The sequence below is a fragment of the Bombina bombina genome, chromosome 1, assembly GCF_027579735.1.
Source record: "Bombina bombina isolate aBomBom1 chromosome 1, aBomBom1.pri, whole genome shotgun sequence".
NCBI lineage: Eukaryota > Metazoa > Chordata > Amphibia > Anura > Bombinatoridae > Bombina > Bombina bombina.
Window position 1 is genome coordinate 272,957,574 of NC_069499.1, and position 26,036 is coordinate 272,983,609.

The 26,036-nt window shown below is 35.4% G+C and overlaps 1 protein-coding gene across 1 annotated transcript in view; it reads right to left on the reverse strand.

The window, feature by feature from the left end:
• The window catches only part of GALNT16 (polypeptide N-acetylgalactosaminyltransferase 16), a 159,579-nt gene extending 135,089 nt beyond the window's left edge, over window positions 1-24,490 (reverse strand). Inside the window, exon 1 of the mRNA XM_053697988.1 lies at window positions 24,285-24,490. Coding sequence (XP_053553963.1) covers window positions 24,285-24,422 — 138 coding nt within the window. The 5' untranslated portion in view covers window positions 24,423-24,490. The remainder of the gene's footprint in view (window positions 1-24,284) is intronic.
• Between the last annotated feature and the right edge of the window lie 1,546 nt (window positions 24,491-26,036).

Below are 26,036 nucleotides of genomic sequence, written 5' to 3' on the forward strand. Positions count from 1 at the left end.
TTGATTGACAGACCGCAGTGACTAATTATAGATCGTACCCCGTGGCGTCCTGCCCCTTTTTCACTTACGTCACGCGATTGAACCGATGCAACTGCGCATGCGTGTCTTGACTGATCGTCATCCACATTCCGTGCTCGTTCTTGTTTAGCGCATGCGCTTTGGTCCCTAATCTTAAATTTACATACGAATAACGGAACAAGGCACGCAAGTCCATATTGAAATCCTAAGAGAAACGCATGCGCAAATTGATTTGCCCACGGGAGCGCGCTCCAGTCATACGTAAGCGAGCGTGAGGGAATTGTCTATAAGGAAAGAAGCTGTCAAGCCGGAAGTCATGGATGGGAGGAGTTCAAACTGAAATCGTAGATAAGTAGTAATAGAAAATATAACATAACAACATGAATTTAAAAAAAAATAATTATAGCGGTTTATATTGCAAGCATAGTGATAATCCAAAATGATGATTAGAAACCGGAAAATTGACATTCACTTTAACTATTTGCAAAAGGACTAGATGGTGGCACATTTTTTTATGTAGTGCTTCAGACACTAGGCATCTCTTCAACAAAGAATACAATGGGAACAAAGCAAATTTGATAGTAGAATTGGTAACTTTTTTTAAATTGTATTCACTGAATCACAAAAGAAAATTTGGGGGTTCATATCCCTTTGACTTTTCTATTTACTTCTATGATCAATTTTGATTAGTTCTCTTGGTATCCTTTGCTAAAGTTTAATCATAAGTGAGCTCAGGAGCGTGCATGTGTCTTAAAGGGACATGAAACCCAAAAAATTTCTTTCAAAATTCAGACAGAGCACACAATTTTAAACAACTTTCCCATTTAATTCACAAATAAAGGTGTGCACTCTATCGTAAGGATGAAAATAAGGTGCAAGCAGTCATATACTAATATTACCAAAATAAAAAGAGAAAGATATTCACCATATAAGTTGATATCAAATAATGACAAGGCTGCACTCAAAATCCTTTAAAAAAAGTTTTATTTAAACCTCTTCACAGTCATCAACCCACACCAAAGAAAACCCCTTATGTGTTAAAACAAACACAAAGATACATAAAACAAAACATATAGGACCAGGCAAATGGTAACATCCAAAGTTACATGAACAGATGATTCAATAATGAGGAGCAACACAGGGGCCTCAACTTAGAGCACATAAGTGTAAAAACTGCTCACAGAGCCCTTAGAAGTTCAGCAACAGTTCCCTGTAATCCAATTTGCAACAAAAGGATACAACCGGAGCAATCTTGCAATTCAGCCTTGTGAATCCTCAACCAAAAGTTAGTAACATTTGTTGCCACTGAAGATTAAAGAGCACGCACTCCCAATATGTCATCACAATTCTAGAGTAGCATCCAAAACCATTAAAGGCTGCTGAAAAAAAAATCCGGATCAACAAATTAAGTCTCAGATCTCACCACAACGGCCAAATCTGCTGTTATCTATTAGCAATACGATTCCTTGCTGGAACTTCGTTCTGGCTATTTTCCCCAGGCTCGCCACAAGTGTAGTTGGCAGCAATGGGTTAGGATGTCTCCAGAGCAGCAGGTAACTTGCCTTGGTTATAATTTCAAAGTTGCCGGTTCTTTGAGCGCCAGTCATGACGCGTTTCGCCCCTCCCCTCAACTGGGCTGGCTTCGGGGCTTTGTCAGATCTTTCCATTTACTTATATTATGTAACTTGCTTAGTTCTCTTGGTATCATTAGTTGAAAAGCATATCTAGGCTCAGAGCAGCAATGCATTACTGGGAAATGTTGCTGATTGGTGACTGCACATATATCTCTCTTGTCATTGGTTACCCAGATAAGTTCAGCTAGCCCCCAGTAGTGCATTGCTGACTCTTCCACAAAGAATACAAAGAGAAGGAAGCACATAGAAATAAATTGGAAAGTTGTTTAAAACCACATGCTCTATCTAAATAATCAATTAAACATTTTGGGGTTCATGTCCCGTTAAGCCATCTGGCAGCAGTGTTTGCAACAATGTTTACAGAAATGTTCTAAATAGCTGCAAACACTGCTGTCATAAAATGCTAAAGACATGTGTGTGCTCTTAAGCGCCTATCGGCCTATCTAGATTTACTTTTCAATAAATTCTACCAAGAGAACAAAACAAATATAATAATAGAAATAACTTGAAAAAATATTTAAAATTGCCTGCTCTGTCTGAATAATGAACATTTAATCCCTTTAATAAACAGATGCTCTGCAGCCACATGTGAGAGTTCAGCATTAATGCACACAGTTATGCAGAGTTCAGCATTCATAGCCACAGTAGTACTGCAGTCATGGAAGACACATGACACTCATTATTTAGACTGAGCATACAAATAAAAAAACCTTTTTCTATTGGCATCCAATGTTGCAATCCACTTCCTTTCTATAAAAACTGAGGCTGAGGAGAGTGCACGTGTCTGGAGCACTATATGCCAGCTGTGTTTGCAACAATGTTATACTAATAGTGCTAATGTCACAAGAGCACTCTTCCTGAGCCTATCTAGGTATGCACTGTTAGGCTTCAACAAAATATGCCAAGATAAATAGGTAAACTGAAATTATTTTAAACGGATCATTTCTGGCTGCACTAGAGTCAGAGCACTGCATTTTACACAAAGCTACAAGGAGCAATTCAGAGCTTAAAGGGATATTCCAGCCAAAATAGGAAACCACATGGGTGCATTTTGGTATTGAACAGAAACAATTTTGTAATATACATGCATTAGCAAAAAGGCATCTAATAAAAGCTATAGTTGTTTCAAAAGTGTATTTAAGTATGCACCGTGCACCAGCATTTTAAACACAACACTTGTTTGGAGAGCCTAAGGTGCTTGTACCATCTGGTAATGACTCAATTTGTTAATTGCTGACATGATACAAGCCCCACTGATTATCTAAGCAGCTGCATTATTTAAAATGGTGATGCAGTGAAAATATCTAGCAATGCTTCACATGCACATGCAGAGAAGAATGTTAACACTAAAACAGTGATAACTCTTAATAGAAGCATTTTTTTGCCAATACATGTATATTGCAAATATGTTTCTATTCAAAAATGCAATAAATCTATGTGCATTTATATTTTGACTGGAATGTCCCTTTAAAATTGATATTCCTAGTTGTGTGGACGTCTAGTAATGCCCACGATTCTTACCTATGCATGGTCTATAAAGGTTCATCTCTACAGCTATCCCTGTAAGAAGCCTCCCTTGTCAACCAATTTAAAGAACTATTGCCCAATGACAACACAACCACAAAGGGTAAGGCTACAGGATACAACATATAGACATAACGGTCTTGTAATAACCTCATGAAACATGATTAATAAACACCGATTAAAACCTGTGTAATGTTTGTTCCACCCCCAAACAAACTGCACCATAACACTGAGTGGATCCCAGAACAATGTTAAACCATGCCAGGCACCATCATAACCATTCCACTGTATACCTTCTATCAGGCGAGCACCACTGCGTCTCTGTCACTCTGGGGTAAAATTCACATTCCCCAAAACAAACACTAATTACAATATTTACCAAGGGTAGGAATGTCTTATGCCTTTCCACTCACAGACATTAAAAGAACATGAACGGGAAAACATTTATTTCATACTTTTTAAGTTCATGTAATTATATTTTGTTTTTAATACAATTAAATGTTTTCTCTTGTTTCGCCACAATCTGAAGTTAAAGTTGACTTCTTTTCCAACCTCACTGTGTGCCCCATGGGACTCTTGTTCAATGTCAATGGGCTACCTGGTTTGTTGTGTTTGTTATTGTGTGGGCTCTCCCAAGAATGTGCACGTATAGACATGTATAATTGCTAAATAACCACCACAACTGCGCATTGAAGCGGTGACATAGGAGTTCTAAAATTTTCCTGGACCTCATAAGAATGCTGGACCGTGTCACTTCCAGTGACACCGCTCAGCTGTGTGACTGCAAATTCATTCACTATGCATGTGCTCCACTGCGTCACCACATTATCCAGCGCATCACCACATTCCAAACACTGCGGTCCAGTATTCTTATGGGGCCCAAAACAAGTCTGCGCATGAGCTACACCACAGAACCTAATCTCTAAACTCACAAATATTTGATGGGAACTGTAATTCCCCCAACTTCAATATTTTTTTGCCTCTGCCTGGGGGGTTCAAGGGGGGCGCCCCACCGATCCTCTGGCATCCTCCCCAAGTGAACCTTTTCGAATGAGGTTTACATTCGCCCCCCTTGAACCCCCCCAGGCGGAGGCAAAAAAGATAGTGAAGATGGGGGAATTACAGTGCCCATCATATATATATATATGTTTGATGCGGTGACTCAGTGAAGTGCATGCACTCTGAGGGGATTTGCAGTCAGACAGCTGAGCGGTGTCACCGGAAGTGACGCGGACCAGCATTCTTCTGGGTCCAGGAAAATTTTAGAACACCGGCACCAACATCATCCGTATACAGCACCCATAATGCACGGCCAGGAAATCTAATGCACATCCGAATATCTTTTCGATAAGGCACCTGCGCTTTTTAACAAGCACTGAACCTTAAAGGGACACTATACCCAAACATTTTCTTTCATGATTAAGGTAGAGAATACAATTTTAAACAACATTCCAATTTACTTCTATTACCTAATTTGCTTCATTCTTTAGATATACTTTAATGAAGAAATAGCAATGCACACAGTGAACCAATCACAGGAGGCATCTATGTGCAGCTACCAATCAGCAGCTACTAAGCATATCTAGATATGCTTTTCAGCAAATAATATCAAGAGAATGAAGCAAAATTGATAATAGAAGTAAATTAGAAAGTTGTTTATAATTGTATGCTCTTTCTAAATCATGAAAGAAAAAATTTGGGTTTAATGTCCCTTTAACTGCTGGTTTTGCATCCACTATAGTAACACTAACTCCATTGTAAATGAAATTAACCACTTTGAGGTTGTGATATACAATTTTTAATTATGTGAAGTAAAATATCTTGTTGGTTTTTCCAACTGCACAATGCAGACGTCACAAACCCAACCCTGCCACATATCTGCCCCTAACCGACCTCAGTAGTTGTAAGATACCACATAATAATTAAAGTTTGTTTTTTTTAAAATAACATTTGCAGATTTTGTTTCCTACTCCCGATTGGTTCCTCCCAATAAGGCATGGGGTAGGCAACTTTAGCTATTGAAAAATAAATGCATCAAAGTGGCAACCCTGTTCTAAGAAAAGCACACAATCTAGTATTATAATAAATGGTAAAATAGATTTACCAGAGAATCTTAACAAGGCCGACAATTTTCTTTAATGTGCCCTATATTTTCAATGGATAGAGCAAGGTGTGATATCATCGCTCATATTATACAAGTAGGGTAGCCACACAGCCGGTATTTTATTGAGATGGCCGGTATTTTTTAAGTTCTGATAAAAGTTAAAAATAAAGATTAAATATAGAATTAAATATTCTATAATGGTAAACTATATTCTATGTTGGAATATAGGTATAAACAAATGATCATTTAAAATCGATCCTAGTAGTTCCTGGTTTATGCTGGACATTGACAGTTCCTGCCTGCGTGTGATTAGCTGTGCACGGGCAGGGTTGCATGCGAGTGCAAAGGATCGCTTGTGTGCAATGTTAAAGGGATACTAAACACACATTTTTCTCTTTCAAGATTCGGAAAGAACATAACATTTTAATCAACTTTCTAATTTACTTTTATTGCCAATTTTTCTTCATACTCTTGGTGTCTTTATTTGAAAAGCAGGAATAAAAGCTTAGGAGCCGTCCCATTTTAGGTTCAGCACCTGGGTAGCGCTTGCTGATTGGTGGCTAAATGTAGTCACCAATCAGTAAGCGCTATCCAGGGTACTGAACCAAAAATGGGTCAGCTCCTAAGCTTACATTCCTGTTTTTCTTCAAATAAAGATACCAAGAGAACAAAGAAAAAATTTATAATAGGAGTAAATTATAAAGTTGCTTAAAATTGCATTCTCTGTCCGAATCATAAAATAAAAATGTGGGTTTATTATCCCTTTAAATGAGGAGAGGAGAAGCTGAGCGGACAGGAGCAAATATGTATGCTCCTGTCCGCCACAGAATAATAAGTGCTGCCCATAATAGCGCTAGAAAATGTAGCTCTCTTGGAGACTTTAGGTAAAGTTAAGCTTGAATATATGCATAACAAAACATATGTATAATATATAATAAAGTATTTGTCACACACACACACATATACATATTATTAATAATATTTCTTTATTTAAATACATGTTTTAATAGTTATTTAAATGGATATGGTCTATGGCAAGGTGTTACACTAGGAAGGGCTCAGAGGTGTATATATATATATATATATGTGTGAGTATTTGTATGCGTATACATATATGTGTGCATGTACATGTGTGTATGTATGCACGTGTGCACACATTCACATACATACATGTTTATACATACACACATACAAATACACACACATAAATGCATGCCTTTGAGTTCTTCCAAGCCCAACACCATATCATATACCATATCCCTTTAAATCACTATTTAAACATTTATTTCAATTTAAAAATATTGATATCCTCTGTCATGGACTCAATAAAGAAGAATGGCTCACAGAGAAATATCTCTGTGGAATGCTAAAGAATTATGCTATTAGGAGTGTGTTGTGCTTGGGAAAGGGTGCTGTTGAAATACGGGGCCCTGACACATCTTTTGTCCTGGGGCCCAATGAGATTTAGTTATGCCCCTGTCTAGATCTAGGCATTAAAACAGACGTTTGACCTCAGAGAAGAGCAGAAAAGCTATTGGAACCTCATAAATGTTTTATCACAGTTGTTGGTGAGGAAGGTAATCTTATCTCCATGACTACGGCAAATCTGCAAATAGCATATCGCATATAGCATATCTCATCCATGACTGAAGCAAATACTTCATTTGCTAAACTGGGCATCTATAAAGTTCCTTTAATTACATATACTGCCATAATGCCATATTGTTTTCAAGAAATGTGAGGCCATAGAATCATCAGAAATGAATAATGACAAAGTGGTCTACATTCGTCTGCCCTTTTTACACATCTAACCTACACTGCAAATGCGTATTGTATTTCTAATCCATGTTGGAAATCTTAACTTTGATTATTAATTGTTAATCGTGATTATTAATTGTTAATCGTGATTATTAATTGTTAATCGTGTAATCTTCCCGATTTTGTATCACAAATGTCCCTCCTAAAATTGCTCCTTTTTTTTCTAGCCAATTAAAACCTGCACCTCTACTTGCAGAAAAAGAAGCAGTGACCCCCCATTGTGAGAGTGGAATCTAGAAAGTTCAGCATTTGTAAAGCAAATGTGTTAGACATGCAGAGATCAGTATTAAAACACTCAGCTATGCTGCTGAGCTGGTCACCTAGAATACGCTAGACTCATGCCGATCTAATCCTTCATTTACATACGGCTATACTGGAGTCATGCAGAGTTCAGTACTAATAAAGCACAGTTGTTTGGAAGGAATTAGGTCTCTCTATTAAAGGGACATAAAACCCAATTTTATTTCATGTTTCAGATAGAACAAACAATTTAAAACAACTTTCCAATTTACTTGTATTATCAAATTGTCTTGTTATCATTTGTTGAAAAGCAGAAAGGCAAATTCAGCAGTGTGAATGTGTCTGCAACACTATATAGCAGCAGTTTTACAACAATGTTATATATAAGCATGAACACTAGATGGCAGCACTATTTCCTGTCATTTAGTGCTGTGTTTGTTAATTGTGGATGTTTTTCCCTTTAAACCAATGGAACTTGGTAAGTTAGTACCCCACGTGCATTTGCTATTATTTTGACTATACAGTACTTTTAAACAGTTGTTACGATAGCTAGATAGATAGATAGATAGATAGATAGATAGATAGATAGACAGATTAGAAAGATAGATAGATGATAGACAGACAGATTGAAATTTCCCTGGTCCTAGATAAGTAAGAAATTGCAGTGAATGAATAAAAAAAGTGGCTTCAATAAGACATTTTCTCCTCAATAAAAGGCACAGTGTACTGTAAAATGTTCTCCCCTTTAATGTGTTCCCAATGATCAATTTCACCTGCTTGGGTGTATTAAATTGTTTACAAATTGATCCTTTATCTTTGTTTTGTAATATGAAATAGTTGGTTTTACCTGCTGAAAACGTCACCTATACTAAAAATTTCAATACTGCAGTAATGGGTACAGCTATTTAAACAAAAGACAGCAGATTATATCTACCTCCCAGTGGGGGTTGGAGAGGTAGGTACTAAACTGTCAATTTGTAATTGTTCACTCTAAGTCTTTTGGGCATTTTATATACAGACAAATATAACATAAGGAGACTTTGTGTGTATATAGCGAGATAAGAAAATGAGGCCTGTGCTCTGTGCAAGCTCAGCTCATTGGTTTCAAAGAATACAAATAGTTTTTTAATATACAAAAATAAACCGAAATGAGCAATTTCCCATTATATTATACAATTGGTATAAAAGTCATTGGACACACATTAAAGAGATAAAAAATACAGTTCACTGTCCCTTTAAAGATATACTAAACCCATTTTTTCATGATTCAGATAGAACATGCAATTTTAAGCACCTTTCTTATTAACTCCTATTATCATTTTTTCTTCGTTTTTTATTTGACTCTTGCTATTTTTATTTGAAAAGCAGGAATGTTTTTTTATGGTAGATTTCTTTAACAGAAAGAAATCTACCATAATGTACAAGTTGGATTCGCCCTTTATTTTATGTTTGAGTCAATTAATTATTAATTATTATTAATTAATTAATCAATTACAAACATATTTTATTAGAGTGAGAGAGATGACTAGGAGCTTTGTAAATACATTTTTAATCATTTATCAGGAAACGTACAAAGTTAATATTGATAAACCAATCAAATTACATAAGAAAACAAAAGAGAATACTGTGGCTAAAGGATAATCAGTATCTGCCCTGTGGAGGAAAATGCAGTAGAATCTTTTCTGATAAAATAAGGCTAAACAAACATTTAAACAGTGCAGTCAGTCCAAAAATGTCTCAACAGATAGTTTGAGTTCTAAGTAAAATAAATAAAGATCTCAACAGAAATTAACTAATCATTATCAATAGATAAATCGCAACACACCTCCAGTGATGATTTACATGTGAACCTTAAAGGGACAGTGCAATTTTAAACAACTTTCCATTTGACTTCTGTGATCTAATATGCTTTGTTTTCTGGGTATCTTTTGTTAAAAAGCATTCATAGATAATAGTGTTGCAACCTGTCTGGGAATGTGTGTGTCCGAGTTGGAACCTGAGTCAGGCTGTTTGGGGGAAACAGCCAAAAAGGTGACCTTGTGCATTTGCAACATACTGCACATGCCTGCAGCTGTTTCTCTCTTGCGTGTGTGTGTTGTGTGGGAGTATGTCTGTGTGTGTGTCTGTGTGTGTCTGTCAGTGTTTTTCTGTGTGTGTGAGTTTGTGTGTGAAAGAGTGTATTTGTGTGTGTGTGTGAGAGAAAGAATGTGTGTGAGAGTTTTTGTTTTAGTGTGTGAGAGAATGTGTGTGTGTCTGTGTTTGTCAGTGTTTTTTGTGTGTGAAAGATTGAGTGTATTAGTGTGTGAGTGTGAATGTGTGTTAGAGTTTTTGTTTTAGTGTGTTTGAGAGTGTGTGTGTGTGTGTGGTAACTGCACGTATATGCCTCTTTTTACCCAATGTATTCAACTAGCTCCCATTAGTCTATTGCTGCTCCTTCAACAAAGGATACCAAGAGAATTAAAGGGACAGTCTACCATAGAATTGTTATTGTTTTAAAAGATAGATAATCCCTTTATTACCCATTCCCCAGTTTTGCATAACCAACAGTTATATTAATATACTTTTTACCTCTGTGGTTACCTTGTATCTAGGAACCTTCTTCCAGACCCCTGATCACATGACTGTGACTGTTTATTATCTATTGTCTTAAATTTAGCATTGCTTTGTGCTAAATCTTAAATTACCCCCTGTGCCTGAACACAGTGTTATGTATATGGCCCATGTGTACTTTCTGTCTCTTTGTGTTGAAAAGAGATTTAAAAAGCATGTGATAAGAGGCAGCCCTCAAAGCATATGAGCCTACCTAGGTTTAGTTTAAACTAAGAGAAAAAAGCAAATTTGATGATAAAAGTAAATTGGAAAGTTGATTAAAATTAAAAGTCCTATCTGAATAATGAAAATTGAATTTATACTAGACTGTCCCTTTAAGCAAATTTCAAAATAGAAGACAAATGGAACTTTGTTTAAAACTGCACACTCTATCTGAATCATGAAATTTTAATTTTGACTTTACTTTAAAACTCTATAGAATGTTTTAGGATTAAAAAATTACACCCAACAGGAATACCTTGATTATTACTTAGTCAAAGATAATTAATACCCCACCGGTATATATTTGTGTATTTAGGTATGGGATAGTTTTATGAGTTGCCACTTGGAGGCTGCCAAAGTAATAGCATTGCTTCATTTTATGTCAATGTATTTAAGCAGATACACTGATAATGCTCCAGTGAGATCAAGTTAAATTGGGCCCCCAAGCTAGGGTAGGAACCATCACCTTCTTCCAGAGCCAAAAAAATTAGTTATTTTGCACTGTTGGCTAAAGCAAGTAACAAGTTGCCTACAGGGTGGATAAAAATCAATGATGTTGCACTGGTTGCATACTGTGACAAATCTTTATTTCTATGTTTTTCTTCCATATGTAATGTAAATGCCTTGATTTGAACCTCAAAATAAAAAAATAAAAAAAATAAAAAATCAATGATGTTGATTAAAATAAGATTTATTTTTTTTTTAAATAAAATGCTTTTTGGTGAAAAATCTTTCTAAACATAGTTTATATTTAACAAAAAAAATACCAAAAGGTAGTGAGAGTGGTGCTTATACAAGGAATACGCTGGGGAAAAAAGGAATAAATAATAAAAGATGTATGATAAAAATGTATATTTTAATATAATGAATTTATTGATATAACATATGTAATTAATGTTTCATATAAAACGAATTCAGATATAAACCATCTAATAATGTCTAAAAATTGTGGCCACAATATAATCTATTTAAAAATACACAGAATACACAAAAAATAAAGCAGACTGTTAGATATTTCTTGTCTTGAAAGGCTATAGTAGCAGTAGATATGGTTGCTACAATATTCACAATTGCTAAATCTATTCAGAGCGCTAAACTAGCAAACAGAATCTAGCAGTATCTGTCGAACAATATATGTAATGTCCAGATGAATGAAATATCCTGATTGTGTCAAACAGTATATGTCATCTGTAATGAAGTATCCTGATAATGTCAAACAATATATGTCAAACAGTATATGTAAACATCATATGTCAAAAAATATATACAATTGTAAGTTAGGCTCAAAGGTCTCAATAAAGTTCAACGCATTCAAAGTACTCCGAGGTACTGTGCGTAAGCTGTCTGTTAAACTGTTTGTTACCTCGATTTGAAGAGTGCGCACACTGATGAATAAGAATTATTATCCAGGGAACAGAAAAAGTAATATATAATGTTTTATCCTGGTTCCTGGCGTGGGGCTGAAAAACAAGTCTTACCGGACCCTTGAATTGTGAGTTACCAGTCCGAGAGGAGATGTCGATTTCAGTGGCTGTTCCTGTGTCAGCGGATTGTTACAGCCGTAGATTTTACTCACATGCTCCTCGGTAACCTATCAGGTAGCCGGATTTGTCAAGCCATGAAATTCAAATGATCTGTCTGTCTTCGTTCCAAATTATGAATCTATCTAAATCGATAGATATTTGTAATCTGTTTTGCAATATTTCAGGGAGTCACTTCTAAGCGTTTCGGCTCTCCATCTAGCCTTTATCAAGATGACTCCATTTTGTTTTTGCTGGTAATTTATACCCGTTAGGTCTGATTCAAAATTTGACAATAGCCTGAACTTAAAGTGGTAGAAGCATAATTTAATAGCAACATATAAAACTATATACATTCATCTCTTCATAGCTTAACCTAAACCAACAGTTTGACTACTATATATTTCAATATCATAAAAATCAAATTAATATTATAATATTAAAAACTCCCTACTTATAAAAAGGTATGTCTATTGTTAAGATGCAACTTACATAAAGTGGTATAAATGATATAAAACTTAAAAGCAGTGTTTTGATGAAATAGAGCTTTCTAGTAACTTTAAAAATGACTTATAGTTTCTATTTATTCAATAGATAAATTAATTATATAAAATAAACAATTTAAAAAATACTATTTTAATTGTTTTAAAATAAGCCCAATTCAATATATATATATATATATATATATATATATATATATATATATATATATATATATATATATATATATATATATATATATTGTTTCATTTAGATAAAAAATTCTTTTAAAACATAGTATTAGTGATCAATTAAAAAAAGTAAAAAAGTAATATCAAAATTATTAAATGAAGGGGTTTAAATCAAGTTCAGCATTCAGTCCTCTTGGGGTTAGGGAGTTGAAGTTCACTATGGGTTCTGCTTCAGTATACAAGAGGTCTTTAGTTTTATTTCCACCTTTATGGGGAATTACTTTCTTTAAACCCCAATATACGAACCCATCTGTTTTTTGATTATGATGATTAGTTTATATTTAAGGTACATTATAATCCAAAGGTTATTCATCCTAAAATTAGGATTAGTTTTAATTATGTAGCATACGGCTACTGTATATTCATGGCTGTAATGTTTAATTTGTTTGGTAAAATAATTCCATTAATCTATTCACAATGTCATGCTCTCCCAGAGGTTTTTGTAAAATTATTTGGGGGATTTTTTTTCTGTCTAGAAGATAGTATCACACATTCTTGGTTTTGCAGTTCTCAAAACTGTGAATTTGTGTCTGCAGAAATCACATACCCTCTTCTTCACAACAAAATTTTCATAAAACAAACATACAAAGTTGAGAAATAAACCTTAAAGTGAAAGTAAATCCTAGCATTTTACAAACGCTAGGATTGACTATTGAAACAAATAAAGGTGACTTTTATTCATGAAGTATCAGATACTTCATGCAGAAAGCTCCTTTATTTGTTTCCATCGATCGTCGTTCTGAGCTGCTAAGGAAGCCCACGGCAGCAAAAAAATTTTTTTTCTAAGAGGTGAAGTTTTCATCTCTTAGCAAATAGCTGTGCGGTAAATCCAGCTCCGAAGGGCGCCAAGCCGGATTTACCGCACGGCTATTGGCTAAGAGGTGAAAACGTCAACTCTCAATCAAAACAGCAAACTGCCGTGGGCTTCCTTAGCAGCTCAGAACGGCGATCAGTTGAAACAAATAAAGGAGCTTTCTGCATGAAGTATGTTATACTTCAACAATGAAAGTCCCCTTTATTACCGCACGGCTATTGGCTAAGAGGTGAAAACGTCACCTTTGAAGCAAAACAGCGATCTGCTGTGGGCTTCCTTAGCAGCTCAAAACGGCGATCGGTTGAAACAAAGGAGCTTTCTGCATAAAGTATCTTATACTTCATGAAGTCCTTTGTTTTAATAGTCAATCCTAGTTTTTCAAAAATTCTAGGGTTGACTTTCACTTTAAAGAAACAGAAACCCCAAATGTTTTCTTTCATAATTCAGATAGAGCATACAATTTTCAGATTTAAAATTTACTTCTTTTATCAAATTTGCTTCATTTTCTTGATATCCTCTGTTGAAGGAGAGCAATGTTCCACATGGAACTAGATGAACACATTGGGTGAGCCAATGACAACCAGCTAGCTCACATTAGTACATTGCTCTGATCCAACTATGAATGCTTTTCAACAATGGATACTGAGAAAATGAAGCAAATGAGAGGATTGGAAATCAGTAAAAATGAGATATAATGTTATTGTTTTTGTTACACAAAGCTATTTAAATTCTTGTTTATTAAGGTAATCATTATTTTCTCCTTGTAATAAAGTACAGCTGAAACGATCAATTATGAACCTTTTAAACCGGAGATAGTTCACCTCCCAATAATTTCATCCATTTCAATAATTTAAATATAATCCAAATTGCCTCTGAATTCAAATTCAGTTTAGGGGATAGATTAGCTTGGAAAATTTAGACATCTTTGCAATTGATAGTAAAAGTCAGCACACAGTAAACAAGAATATTTCTGATGTACTTTTCATTATTAATTCATAATTATACTTATAATCTGACAGGGTTTTATGGTTTGACCTAAAGCAAACAAAATACTGACAGTTTTTTGGGACTTATCATATCCAGTATATGGTCTTGTTGACTTGTTGCTTGTTGTATACTTTGTTATTTAATTATCTGGGATACCTAAACGAAACTTTACAAATATAGCCCACCTATATAGGACAATTCCATGTAATTTTAATTTCAATTAGCTATGGACTTTGATTTATAAGGATGCAGTGACTTTTAAATCACCCAATTGTTAATGATTATTGTAAATTATGTAACAATATGTAGTAAAAATATTTTAAGATGAAAAAAAAAAGTGTTTTGTTACTTTGCTGTAAATATACAGTAAAGGCCTCCTAGAACAATCGCTCTGAGTTCTCCTATTAGTGCAGAGACTAGGGTTGCCACCCGTCCCTTAAAATACAGAACACTTATGAGTTACACATTCTGCAGGGAGGAATATGATTAGTGCTGTCCAGAAACACAATACATGTTCCTCCCTGCACACCCTGCATCATGTGTCCAGGAAAACATGGCTGAGGTGGCAACCCTACCCGAGACTAACCGTTCTTGCACTCTATAAGACAAGAGTGTCAAATTGAATTTGTTTACAGATGCACACCTTTAGTATCGCACCTTGCCAACCCTTTCTTATTTTAAGGGATCTCCCTTATTTGCCCAAACGTTTTTATAGTTTCCTAGGCTACGTTATTTATCTGCTCTTAGAATATTTTTCTCTCTTCTTTTCTACAAGTAAAATCTGCATTTCAAGAATTTAATATTGTACTCTTGCATGTTTGCTACATATAACAATTCACATACTACAACAACATTATTAACGCTACCAGTAAACATGATCTCCCACAGTCAAATGGAAAAAATCATAGATGAACTTTTTATATCCAGTCCCCACTCCAATAAAAAAAGCAAATGTGAATCACATAGATAACACTATTCAAATTAATCATTGAGATTACATTTTGCTGTAAAAATAAATTGAATATGTACAAAGTAAGCTATTATAGAAATTATATACACTAAGAGAAAGCCGCATAGTTAACTTAAAGTTAACCCCTTAACGACAGTACAGGGTACGTCGCTGGTCTTTCTATGGAGATTGCTTTTCTCATTGCGCGGTCTCAAGGTCAGTGGTGAGACCGCACTATTTTTAGAAGCCAGCAGGAAGGAGGGTGTAACAAAGCGGTCTTGCCGCTAGTGGCAAGACACGCGCTATTATAAACAAACTATCCCTTAATGATCAGCAATGTACAGGGTACGTCACAGCCATTAAGAGGTTGAAGAAAAAGCACTGTATATAATTTGTTTGTTTAATCCATAAAGTGTCACTCCATTAAAGGGACTTTTTCTTGCATGATCAATGTTCCAACTTACTAATTATCTAATTTACTTGGTTATCTTGTATCCTTTGTTGAAAAGCATACCTAGATAGGCTCTTGAGCAGCAGTGCTTTACTGGGATGTAGCTGCTGATTGGTGGCTGCACATACATGCCCTTTTCCACTAGCTCTTTAATGTGTTCAGCAAGTTCCCAGTAGTGCATTGCTGCTCCTGAAACAAAGGGAATCAAAAGAACATAGTAAATGGGAAAGTTGTTTAAAATTGTATGCTCTATCTCACTGGTTTTCACACCACAGACCTCCCTAACAGGCCAGATTTTCAGGTTATCTGAACTTGAGCACAGGTGGAATAATCAGCTGATTAGTAAACATGGATATTTTACCTGCTCTCACCCAAGGTAATCCTGAAAACCTGGCCTGTCAGGGAGGCTTGAAGACAGGTTTGAAAACCTGTGCCCTATCTGAATCATGAAAGAAAATGTTTGGGTTTCATGTCCCTTTAAGCCTAAAACTCCAATAAACGTTCCTCCACTTATACAACTTTACACAGTAAAACAATTGATTTAATATGTGTGTGTTATTTATATTTCATTAAAAATAGAAAAAATATTATGTAATATAAGTGTGCAGAAACATTTTATTAATTTTAAGGAACTCTGAACCCAAATTTTTTCTTTTATAATTCAGATAGAGCATGCAATTTTAAGCAACTTTCTAATTTACTCCTATTATCAATTTTTCTTCGTTCTCTTGCTATCAAAGGTATCTAAGCTTTTTTTTGGTTTCAGTACTCTGGACAGCACTTTTTTATTGGAGGATGAATTTACCCACCAATCAGCAAGGACAACCCAGGTTGTTCACCAAAAATGGGCCGGCATCTAAACTTACATTCTTGCATTCCAAATAAAGATACCAAGAGAATGAAGAAAATTTGATAATAGGAGTAAATTAGAAAGTTACTTAAAATTTCATGCTCAATCTGAATCACGAAAGAAAATTTTTGGGTACAGTGTCCCTTTAATAGAAACAAAAATCAACTTAACCAATCAATTTAATTTTATTGAACATACAACTATACAATTTCATTGGGAATCGTACAGACTTTTGTTGCAAACACACCCATTTGTGAAACGGTACTCACTATTTCTTACAAAATCTATAAATAATTCAAACAGTCAATTAAAGAAACAAAACAAATACACTTTTACATTTTGAATAAGAGACCTGTGTAGAATCAGGTCAGTATTGAGACTTCCCTAAAAAGTTTAAAAAAGAATCTGACAATTACACTTGCCCTCAGAATGTTTATACTAGACTCAAGTCCCACTCATTTGACAAATTTTGCATCAAGACTCAATCTGCATAGGTTCACAAAGAATTTTACCACTGTAACATTTATGCACAGTAAAAAAAAAACTTCCAAACAAAACTGATAAAATTATGTTTACAGTCATAATTCAGCACAAGCTCACAATCAATGATTATATAGCCACTATAATGTGTTCATATCTGCTAATCACACAAATTAAATGCAGTCACATTGATAAATTTGATTTGGATTCAAATTTCAAAATAACAATGATCTTTAAAACTGTAACCCACTTCACTTCAAAATTTGAACTAAATATAATGTTGAATAGGTACATTCTTAAAAATCTGGCTCTAAATTCCCCTCTAAATTAAATAATTGAATTAAAGGGACAGTCTACACCAGAATTTTTATTGTTTTATAAGATAGATAATCCCTTTATTACCCATTCCCCAGTTTTACACAACCAGCAAAGTTATATTAATGTACTTTTTACCTCTGTGATTACCTTGTATCTAAGCATCTATTGACAGCCCCCTAATCACGACATTTTATTTATTATCTATTCGCAGTGCTTGACAAATATGTTTAAAAATTAGGAGCCAATAAGAATATTTAGGAACCAGACAGTTGGATTTGTATATAGATATATGGAGAATAACCCAAAAAGTTAGGAGCCAGGGGTAAAATTCTAGGAGCCAGTGGCTCCCAGGCTCCTGGGTTTGTCGAGCCCTGATCTATTGACTTGCATTTTAGCCAATTAGTGCAGTGTCTGCCACAAGCCACGGGCATGATCACAATGTTATCTATATGGCTCACATGAACTAGCCCTCCTCAGTTGTGAAAAGCAAATAAAAAAGCATGTGATAAGAGGTGGCCTTCAAGGGCTTAGAAATTATCCTATGATCCTAAATAGGTTTAGCTTTCAACTACGAATACCAAGAGAACAAAGCATACTTGATGATAAAAGTAAATTAGAAAGTAGTTTAAAATTACATGCCATGTCCTATCTGAATCATCCCTTTAATTAATATGAAACAACATTACATAGTGCATTTGTTATCTAGTTTGCTTGCTTTTGCTATAAATAGTGTGCTTGTCCCACGCTCCACAGAGACCAGTAGCTAAATTCTGTATCTTAAGAATGTTACATATTCCCAGACTGCGCAGAGATTGATTAAGACAATATACAAATTAAAAACAACAAAACCATAAAAATGTGACTGAAATAGGGGGCACTGGTGTGCACAACAGTCTTTAGTATATAAAGGGCTAGATTTATCAACCCTGAGGCGTACAGGGGCGCATATACGCGCCCCTGTACGCCTCAGCTCGCCTGTGGCGGGGCGCAATTACCTGCAGGTAATTAACATTGCACACGAGCGCAATTTTGCGCTTGCGTGCAATCCTGCCCCCTGGACCGAGGAGATTGAATTTCGTCAGAATAGATGTGGCGAAGATGTTAGGGAAGCAGCGGTCTGGTGACCGCTGCTTGATAAATCGCGGACCGCTGCTTGATAAATCGCGGCGAGCAAGTTCTTGTGAGAACTTGCTGCCGCAGGGGCTTGATAAATCTAGCCCAAAATGTACAAAAAGACATCTCCCCACTATTTCCTCCCACCAAGGCAGGCAGCTCGCTCAGGACCAGATGGGCATCTCAGTCAGTACATACAAACAGGCTTCATAAATCTTGGATCTTCAATTGATTACATTCAATCACACCCAGGCATATAAAACAAACATATAAATCTTCCAGTGAAAAAAAGAATTTAAAAACTTTAATGAAAAACTCATGCAAGAGTGTATTACAAGCACTGCAAGCGATCCGTTTATCTACCCTTAAATGGCGGTTCCATCAGGCTTGTTATTCAAACATTAAAACAATCATTAAAAATCACTGCTGACAAATCAGAATCTCCCAATAAAATCATATGACAAAATATTACATCATATAACTAATCCCATCATCCTATTTATTAAACCTTCCCAGGCAGCCCCTTCTTTAAAGGGACAGTACACTGTAAAATGGTTTTTATATTAATGTATTGTCAACGAGTTGTTATACCAGCTGCAGAGTATAGAATGTATAGAAAATTGCATTTTCAGGTTTATTAGTGTACATGAAGTAGCTGGTTTTGTGCTTTTAAACCACAGCCTATTACAATGGGTTGAGCTTCAGGTAATATCAGACCTCATTATGTTATCACTTTGTGTACGCACACTTGTTTCCTTATCTTATATTTGTCTGGAAAACTAAAGCTCAATGCATAGAGAGAACAATGGAAAATTATAATTTTATTACTTAACTATCCTGCATCCCACTGTGGGTTTAATTACCTCTGCTGACTTTGTTTATTTAGGCTATTCAATAGCTGAGACTCCAGTATCAAAACTTTCAGTATAGGTTGGGAAACCACAAGCTAAAGCAGCTATTTCAAAGGCCAAAATAGGGTTAAAGTAGCTACTTGTAAACAATTTAATATACTCCAGCAGGTAAAATGGATCATTGGGAACAGTTTAAATGGGAGAACATTTTTGGGTGAACTGTCCCTTTAAGGCCATAACAGTGACAATATGATAGGCGAAAATGAAAGTTTAATTGAAGACATATTGGCTGTGCTTCTGTACTTGTTGGACTTATAAACACTTTTAAAACATTTATTTTATATGTGGATAGCTTGCAATTCACCACTTAATTGACCATATACAGTATACTATTTATATATACAAACAAATGACCCTTTAACGTAAAACAAATTTAGGCAACAGCATGTAGCGCCTCCATTCATTCTCAAAACAATCTGTTGTTTCATGGTACAAGACCTAAACTATACAGGCTAAAAAGGCAGAGCTTGGTGCACCCATTAATAGGCTCTGGGTGATTAGGGGGCAGTGCTGGACTGACCCATGAGGGTTTGGACATTCCTCAGGGGTGGAACTGCCTTTGGTCCTCCAGGTACAGTGACACCAAGGTCCAAGTGCTGGGGGAGCCCAAAGCAACCAGTCTATACATAGGCATGTGCAGAAAGTGTACACTCCTAATGCAGGGGAGCCTTTTTATTAGTACAGGTTGACAGTCTATCTATCTATCTATCTATCTATCTATCTATCTATCTATCTATCTCCCTAAATGTCTTTCTGGTCTGTCAAACCATCTATCCTCAGAAAACTATTATATAGAGCAGCATGTATAGTATTACTATTGCTTACTACTTAAAGGGACAGTATACTATAAAATATTTTTCCCTTAATGTGTTTCTTATTATTTTTTCCCCCCAGCTGCAGAGTATAAATGTATGAGATTTGCTTTTTAAGGCTTATTTGTGTATATGAATTAGCTGATTTTGTGTTTTGAAGCCACGACCTAATAAAATGAGTTGAGCTTTCTCATTACTTTATCACATTGTGTACATATACATGCTTCTTTATCTTATATCTGTCCATAAAACAATCACCAATACTTGGAGAAAACAATGGAAAAATAACATTTTATTACCTTATCGCTTCTATAACCCACTGGGAGTGTAGTAATCTCTTCTACTGGCTGTGTTAACATAGCTTGGCCTTGAGGCCAAAAACTTTCAGGATCGGTGGAAAAACCACAGGCTAAATCAACTATTTCAAATGCCAATATAAGGGTAATGGAAATACTTGTAAACAATTTAATACACTCCAGCAGGTAAAGGGGATCATTGGGAACAAATTAAAGGGGGGAATATTTTTGAATAAACTGTCACTTTAATTAACTTTGGGGTGGCCAAAAAAAACCTCACTCTGCACCAGGTGCCTCTGTTGAGTAGGTCTGACACTGGCATTCCTGCATAGAGAAATGTGTGTACCAAAATGGGCTTGGGTACATTCAGTTTTTATTACAAAATGAAATGTGAATAGCAGAAGAAGGGCAGGACAGACAAACGTCCAACCTGCCTACACGATGAAGAACAGTTGGGAGTTCTGAGACAATAATACATGGAAGGTTTTTATAATCCATATATATTAGTATGTCATTTGTTTCAAATTAAACCTAATTCATCAAATACATCTGTGGATTGCTATAATAAATAAGAATGAAATATGGAATTTCCATAACATTTGACAATTACCACAAAATTGGATATTTTAAAGTAAAAAAAGTGTGATGGTTTTGTCCAAAAATTCTGTTCACAATTATATTCTAAGATTCTATAATAATCTGTGGGAAATGGATTGCTATAAAATATTACTGGGAGGAAAATAAACCATTGTCGCTAAGTGCCTTGTTCTTAAAAAAACAAACAAAAGAAATTAATATGTTTTGTTGCGTTCACAGATGTTATTATAGTAGGCTGTTAAAGGGACATGTAACCATTTTAAACAAAATGTATTTTTATTATTAAATGATCTTGGTATGTTTTGTTGTAAGCAGGGTTGTAAGCTCAGGAAAGTAGACATGCCTGGAGCAATATATGGCAGCAGTTTTGCAAGAATGTTATCCATATGCAAGATCACTATTTGGAAGCAATATTTCCTGCCATATTATAGTGCTCTAGACCAGTGCTTGACAAATCTGTTTAAAAATTAGTAGCCAGTAAGAATATTTAGGAGCCAGGCATATTTTTAGGAGCCAGACAGTTGGATTTGTATATAGATATATGGAGAATAATCCATAAATTTTGGAGCCAGGGGTAAAATTCTAGGAGCCAGTGGCTCCCAGGCTCCTGGGTTTGTCGAGCCCTGCTCTAGACACTTACCTAGGTATCTCTTCAACAAAGAATATAATGGGAACAAAGCAAATTTGATAATAGAGGTGAATTGGAAACTTATTTTAAATTGTATCGAAAATGTATGCTGTGAAGAAAATGAATCAAATGATTGTTAGGCAAACTTTGCAATTTCTCCAGTGTGGATTCGGGGTATGTAATTTTGTTGGTTTTATTTGTTGAGAAAATCTAACAATATGATTATTTATAAAAAAAATGTAATGCTTTTTGCCATTGAACATACACACTCAGGTCATTTTAAAGCAAGGCAAAGTTTATTTGACGTTTCGGGGGAATGCTCACTACATTACACAGCACTGAGGAATGGGAGAGAGCATTCTCTGAAATGTCAAATAAAGCTTGCCCTTGTTTTATAAATACCTGCAGATTTATGTAAATGATCTCATCCAACACACAGGCAAGTAAACCATATGGTATATTATATGATACTGGGTATAAAGCAAACCTCTCTTACAGTAGAGTGCCCAATTTCACAATAATTCATAATAATGAGTAGCGGTATATAATGACACTGATCATGGTAAAAAAATAAAAATACAGCAATATAAAATAAAGTAACAAACAAATAAATGAAAGAGGAGGAGGGCCCAACTCCAAAGGTCTCACACTACATTATATATATATATATATATATATATATATATATATATATATATATATATATATATATATATATATATTTAATTTGTTGTGCCACCTTGGGTACCTGTGCCATAGGTTTGCCATCCCTGTACTAAGCAGCTGTTAGTAAATGAGTAAAGCTATTATAACTGTTGCTCCTATATATGAGGATTGGATTATGAATAAAGTGAGATGGCTGTTATAACAAGGGAGTAGATCTGTGTGTTGGTGCTTAGTCTAATGGATCCTTCTAGCAGACTATGTTTGATTATTTTTGTTTTGTTATTTCCGTTTATTGTTTTGTTAATTGCATGATATATTTATTCTACGTGATAGAATAGAAAAACAGTGGTCTTACGTGAGTGGTTATTAAATATTGGGAGTTCTGTAAATGGAAGCAGATATTATACCAGTAAGTTCTTTGCAAATTCTAATCAGAGAAATTATTATAGGGGTCATTTACATAAAAAGAGACTACCATAGCAGGAATCCAGTTTAAGGGGGTAGTTTATACTGTAAAGCAAGTCAGTTAGTAAAATATGGTTCTTAAAAGATTATTGTTGGCAAAGTAAAAGTTGGGTTAACATACTATTGTGTCCTGTGAATGAAATGAAGTTATAATTAGCATTATTATTGTTGTTGTTATAGTATTTCCTATACATAAAGGAATTCTTAATTTGTGTAAACAGACAACAGGTGGTCCAGTACATTTAATTAAATGCAGGTATAAAAGATATTTTATATATATATATATATATATATATATATATATATATATATATATATATATATATATATATATATATATATATATATATATATATATATATATATATATATATATACAGATAGAGAGCACTCTCACTTTCAAAATCCTAATGCCAGGGTGCCAGCAGGTAAATATACACGTTGGAGGAAGGCACTCACTGGTCTTTTCATCAAAAAAACTTTATTTAGCGTGACGTTTCGGGGACACACTCTGAGGAAGGGGAGTGTGTCCCCGAAACGTCACGCTAAATAAAGTTTTTTTGATGAAAAGACCAGTGAGTGCCTTCCTCCATCGTGTGTATATATATATATATATATATATATATATATATATATATATATATATATATATATATATATATATATATATATATATATATATATATATATTTGTGTGTGTGTGTGTGTGTGTGTTGGAAGTTATAGAAGTTATTAGAATAGAGAGTCTGTAATGCATATGCTTTAGAAAGAGGGATGCTATGTGCTTGGACTTATAAAAAGGTGCTGTGAATACAAAATTACATTGGAACCTTTTTCATCAGTATAAGATTTTTTTTTTATAATAAATGAAGGGAAATGTGGGTCTTGTCTATAAGGAAACTATTATCATAGGAAGAACTATGCATTTTTGGGTTACTATAAAAAGCAATACTGTATGTGCTGGGGTATCTTACAAAAAGGAGATCTTAATGAAGATGTTACAGGAGGGGTGTTGTACATTACAAAGAAGTTATGTTAAATAATGTCATACTGGCTAAGGGACCTGTGTTATTATAATGAGTTGTGTAAAATGGCTATTTGGTGTTAGTGTAGAGGATTCTATGAACAAAAAGTTATAATCAGTTATTATAGAGGGTCTATTTAAAAGTTTGACAGGTTTCCATGTATAATATGGAGGGTTTATTATAGCAGCGTGACTGTAATATACATTAGATTATTATTGTAGGTGATTATTGAGATGGAGTCGTGGACATAAGACACAATAGAATTACTATTACACGGTCGTTTAGAGATTGTTAGAGGTTTCTAGGCTACTGAGCATATGGGATGTTATTGTTTTACATAAAGTAAATGAGGAGGGAGATTCTCATTTGCACTGAGAATAGAGGCTAATCAGCCATTACAGCGATTACATTTACCTGGGGCTACAACAGAGAACAGGGATTAGGGATATTTTTAAAAGGACCTAGGATAAGGGAGGCGGGGGCAACTCTCCCAGGGGCTCCCTCCTTCCTCCCGGTACTCACCGCCCCAGGGCTGGTCCTTGCCGGGGCTTTGCTGGATGCTGCCGGGCGAGGCTTGCTCTCCTGCCACAAATAGTAGAAGGTTCCCAGGATCCAAGCGACAGTCAGAACCGCTATGGCGTTAGCCCTGATCCGCCTCATGCTGCAGGATCGAGGGAGGGTGGAATAGCAGCAGCTCCTTATCCTGTACTGCACCTCCTCCCTCTATCTCCTCTCCCTCCTCCTCCCCCTCTATCTGTCCTTCTCTTCCACCACTACCCCATCTGTTATTCTCCCCTCCTCCCTGTGTCGCCTCTCTCTCCACCTCCCTCTATGTACCTCTTTCTCACCACTACCCCCATCTGTTCCCTACGCTGCTTTCCCTTCTAACCATTTTCTCATTCCTCATCTGTCATCTCCACTTCATTTCCCTGTTATTCTTGTCCCTTTACACTCCCGCTGTCCTTTTCTCCCTCTATGTTCTTGTCTTTCCTTCTCATCTATTTCTCCTTCTTTAGATTATTCTGCTCATCATTCGTCCTTCTCCCCCATGTCCTCTTCCCTTAATCAGTTAGGTCTAGCACTGCCTGTTCTTTCCCTCCTCTCCCAGTAGCTCTACCTATTCCTTTTAATCTCTACATCTTGTTTTCTCTCCCTTTTCCTCTGTCCTGTTATCCTCATCTCCCTTTAGTTGTTCACCCCTCTTCCATATCACATTATGTTTCTCTATCTCATCATGTTGTTGACTCTTCCTTCTCATCTACATATATCCTATTTTCCACTTTCTCTATCAGTCTTATAGTTAATCCCCATCTGTCCTTTTCCCTTTACCATCTGTCTTTACCTTCTTCATTTTCCCAATATCGTTCTAACAACCTTAATTTGCTTCATTTACTTTATTCTGTCAGGTTTCCTTCTACTTGTTCTCTCACAGATCATTATTTTCCTACTTTACTGTAAATTGTATCTTTTGAACAACTTGCTCTACCTGGCTTCATCATTTATCTGCCCTTCTCTTTTCCCTGAGTAGATTTTTATTATATAATTAGTTTATATTCTCTTCCTTCTCCATTAATTTCCATTCTCCTGTCTATTTGCTGTTATTCACCATCTATACATCCTACTAACCTGTTACCAATATCTGAGCTTCTCTCTTGCTTTCTACAGTTTGCCAGTTTACTTTGTATTCTCTAACCTTGTCTTCTCCATCCTTTATGTTACCAGTGGTGTATTTAGTTTTTGTGCTGCCCTAGGCACTGGAAAATCTGCTGCCTCAAAATTGTAGCACATAGTTTTAGCAATTCTTTATTATACGTGTAGGGCATGGGGCTGCACCCCCACCAAAGAGGGATCACTGATTATAATCAAATTAACAAACATTTGGAGAGCATATGAATTTAAAGAAATTTTGCAGAACTACCCCTGAAAATTTGCTGCCCCCTAAATCCTGCCTATGCCAAAATATTCCACTAGTCTGAACCTCTTTTCTGTCTTTATCTAGTCTCTCCCCTTCCTTATATTTTCTCTGTATTTCCCTCTTTCTTCTTACCATTATTCCTTTTCACTGTTTAGTTTTTTCCTACTCTATCAGTCAGGAGCATCTCTTTATCCTTCCCCTATCTGTTTTTCTTCTTTGGTCTTTGATTTTCTATGTCCCCCCATTTAGTACTGTAGAGCCCTAAACCTCAAAAGTGCCAGCTGCAATAAATTTGCAAGATTAAAAAAGAATCTATAGGAAAAACTAAAATAAGTAGTGACCCCCAATTCTGTGTGAAC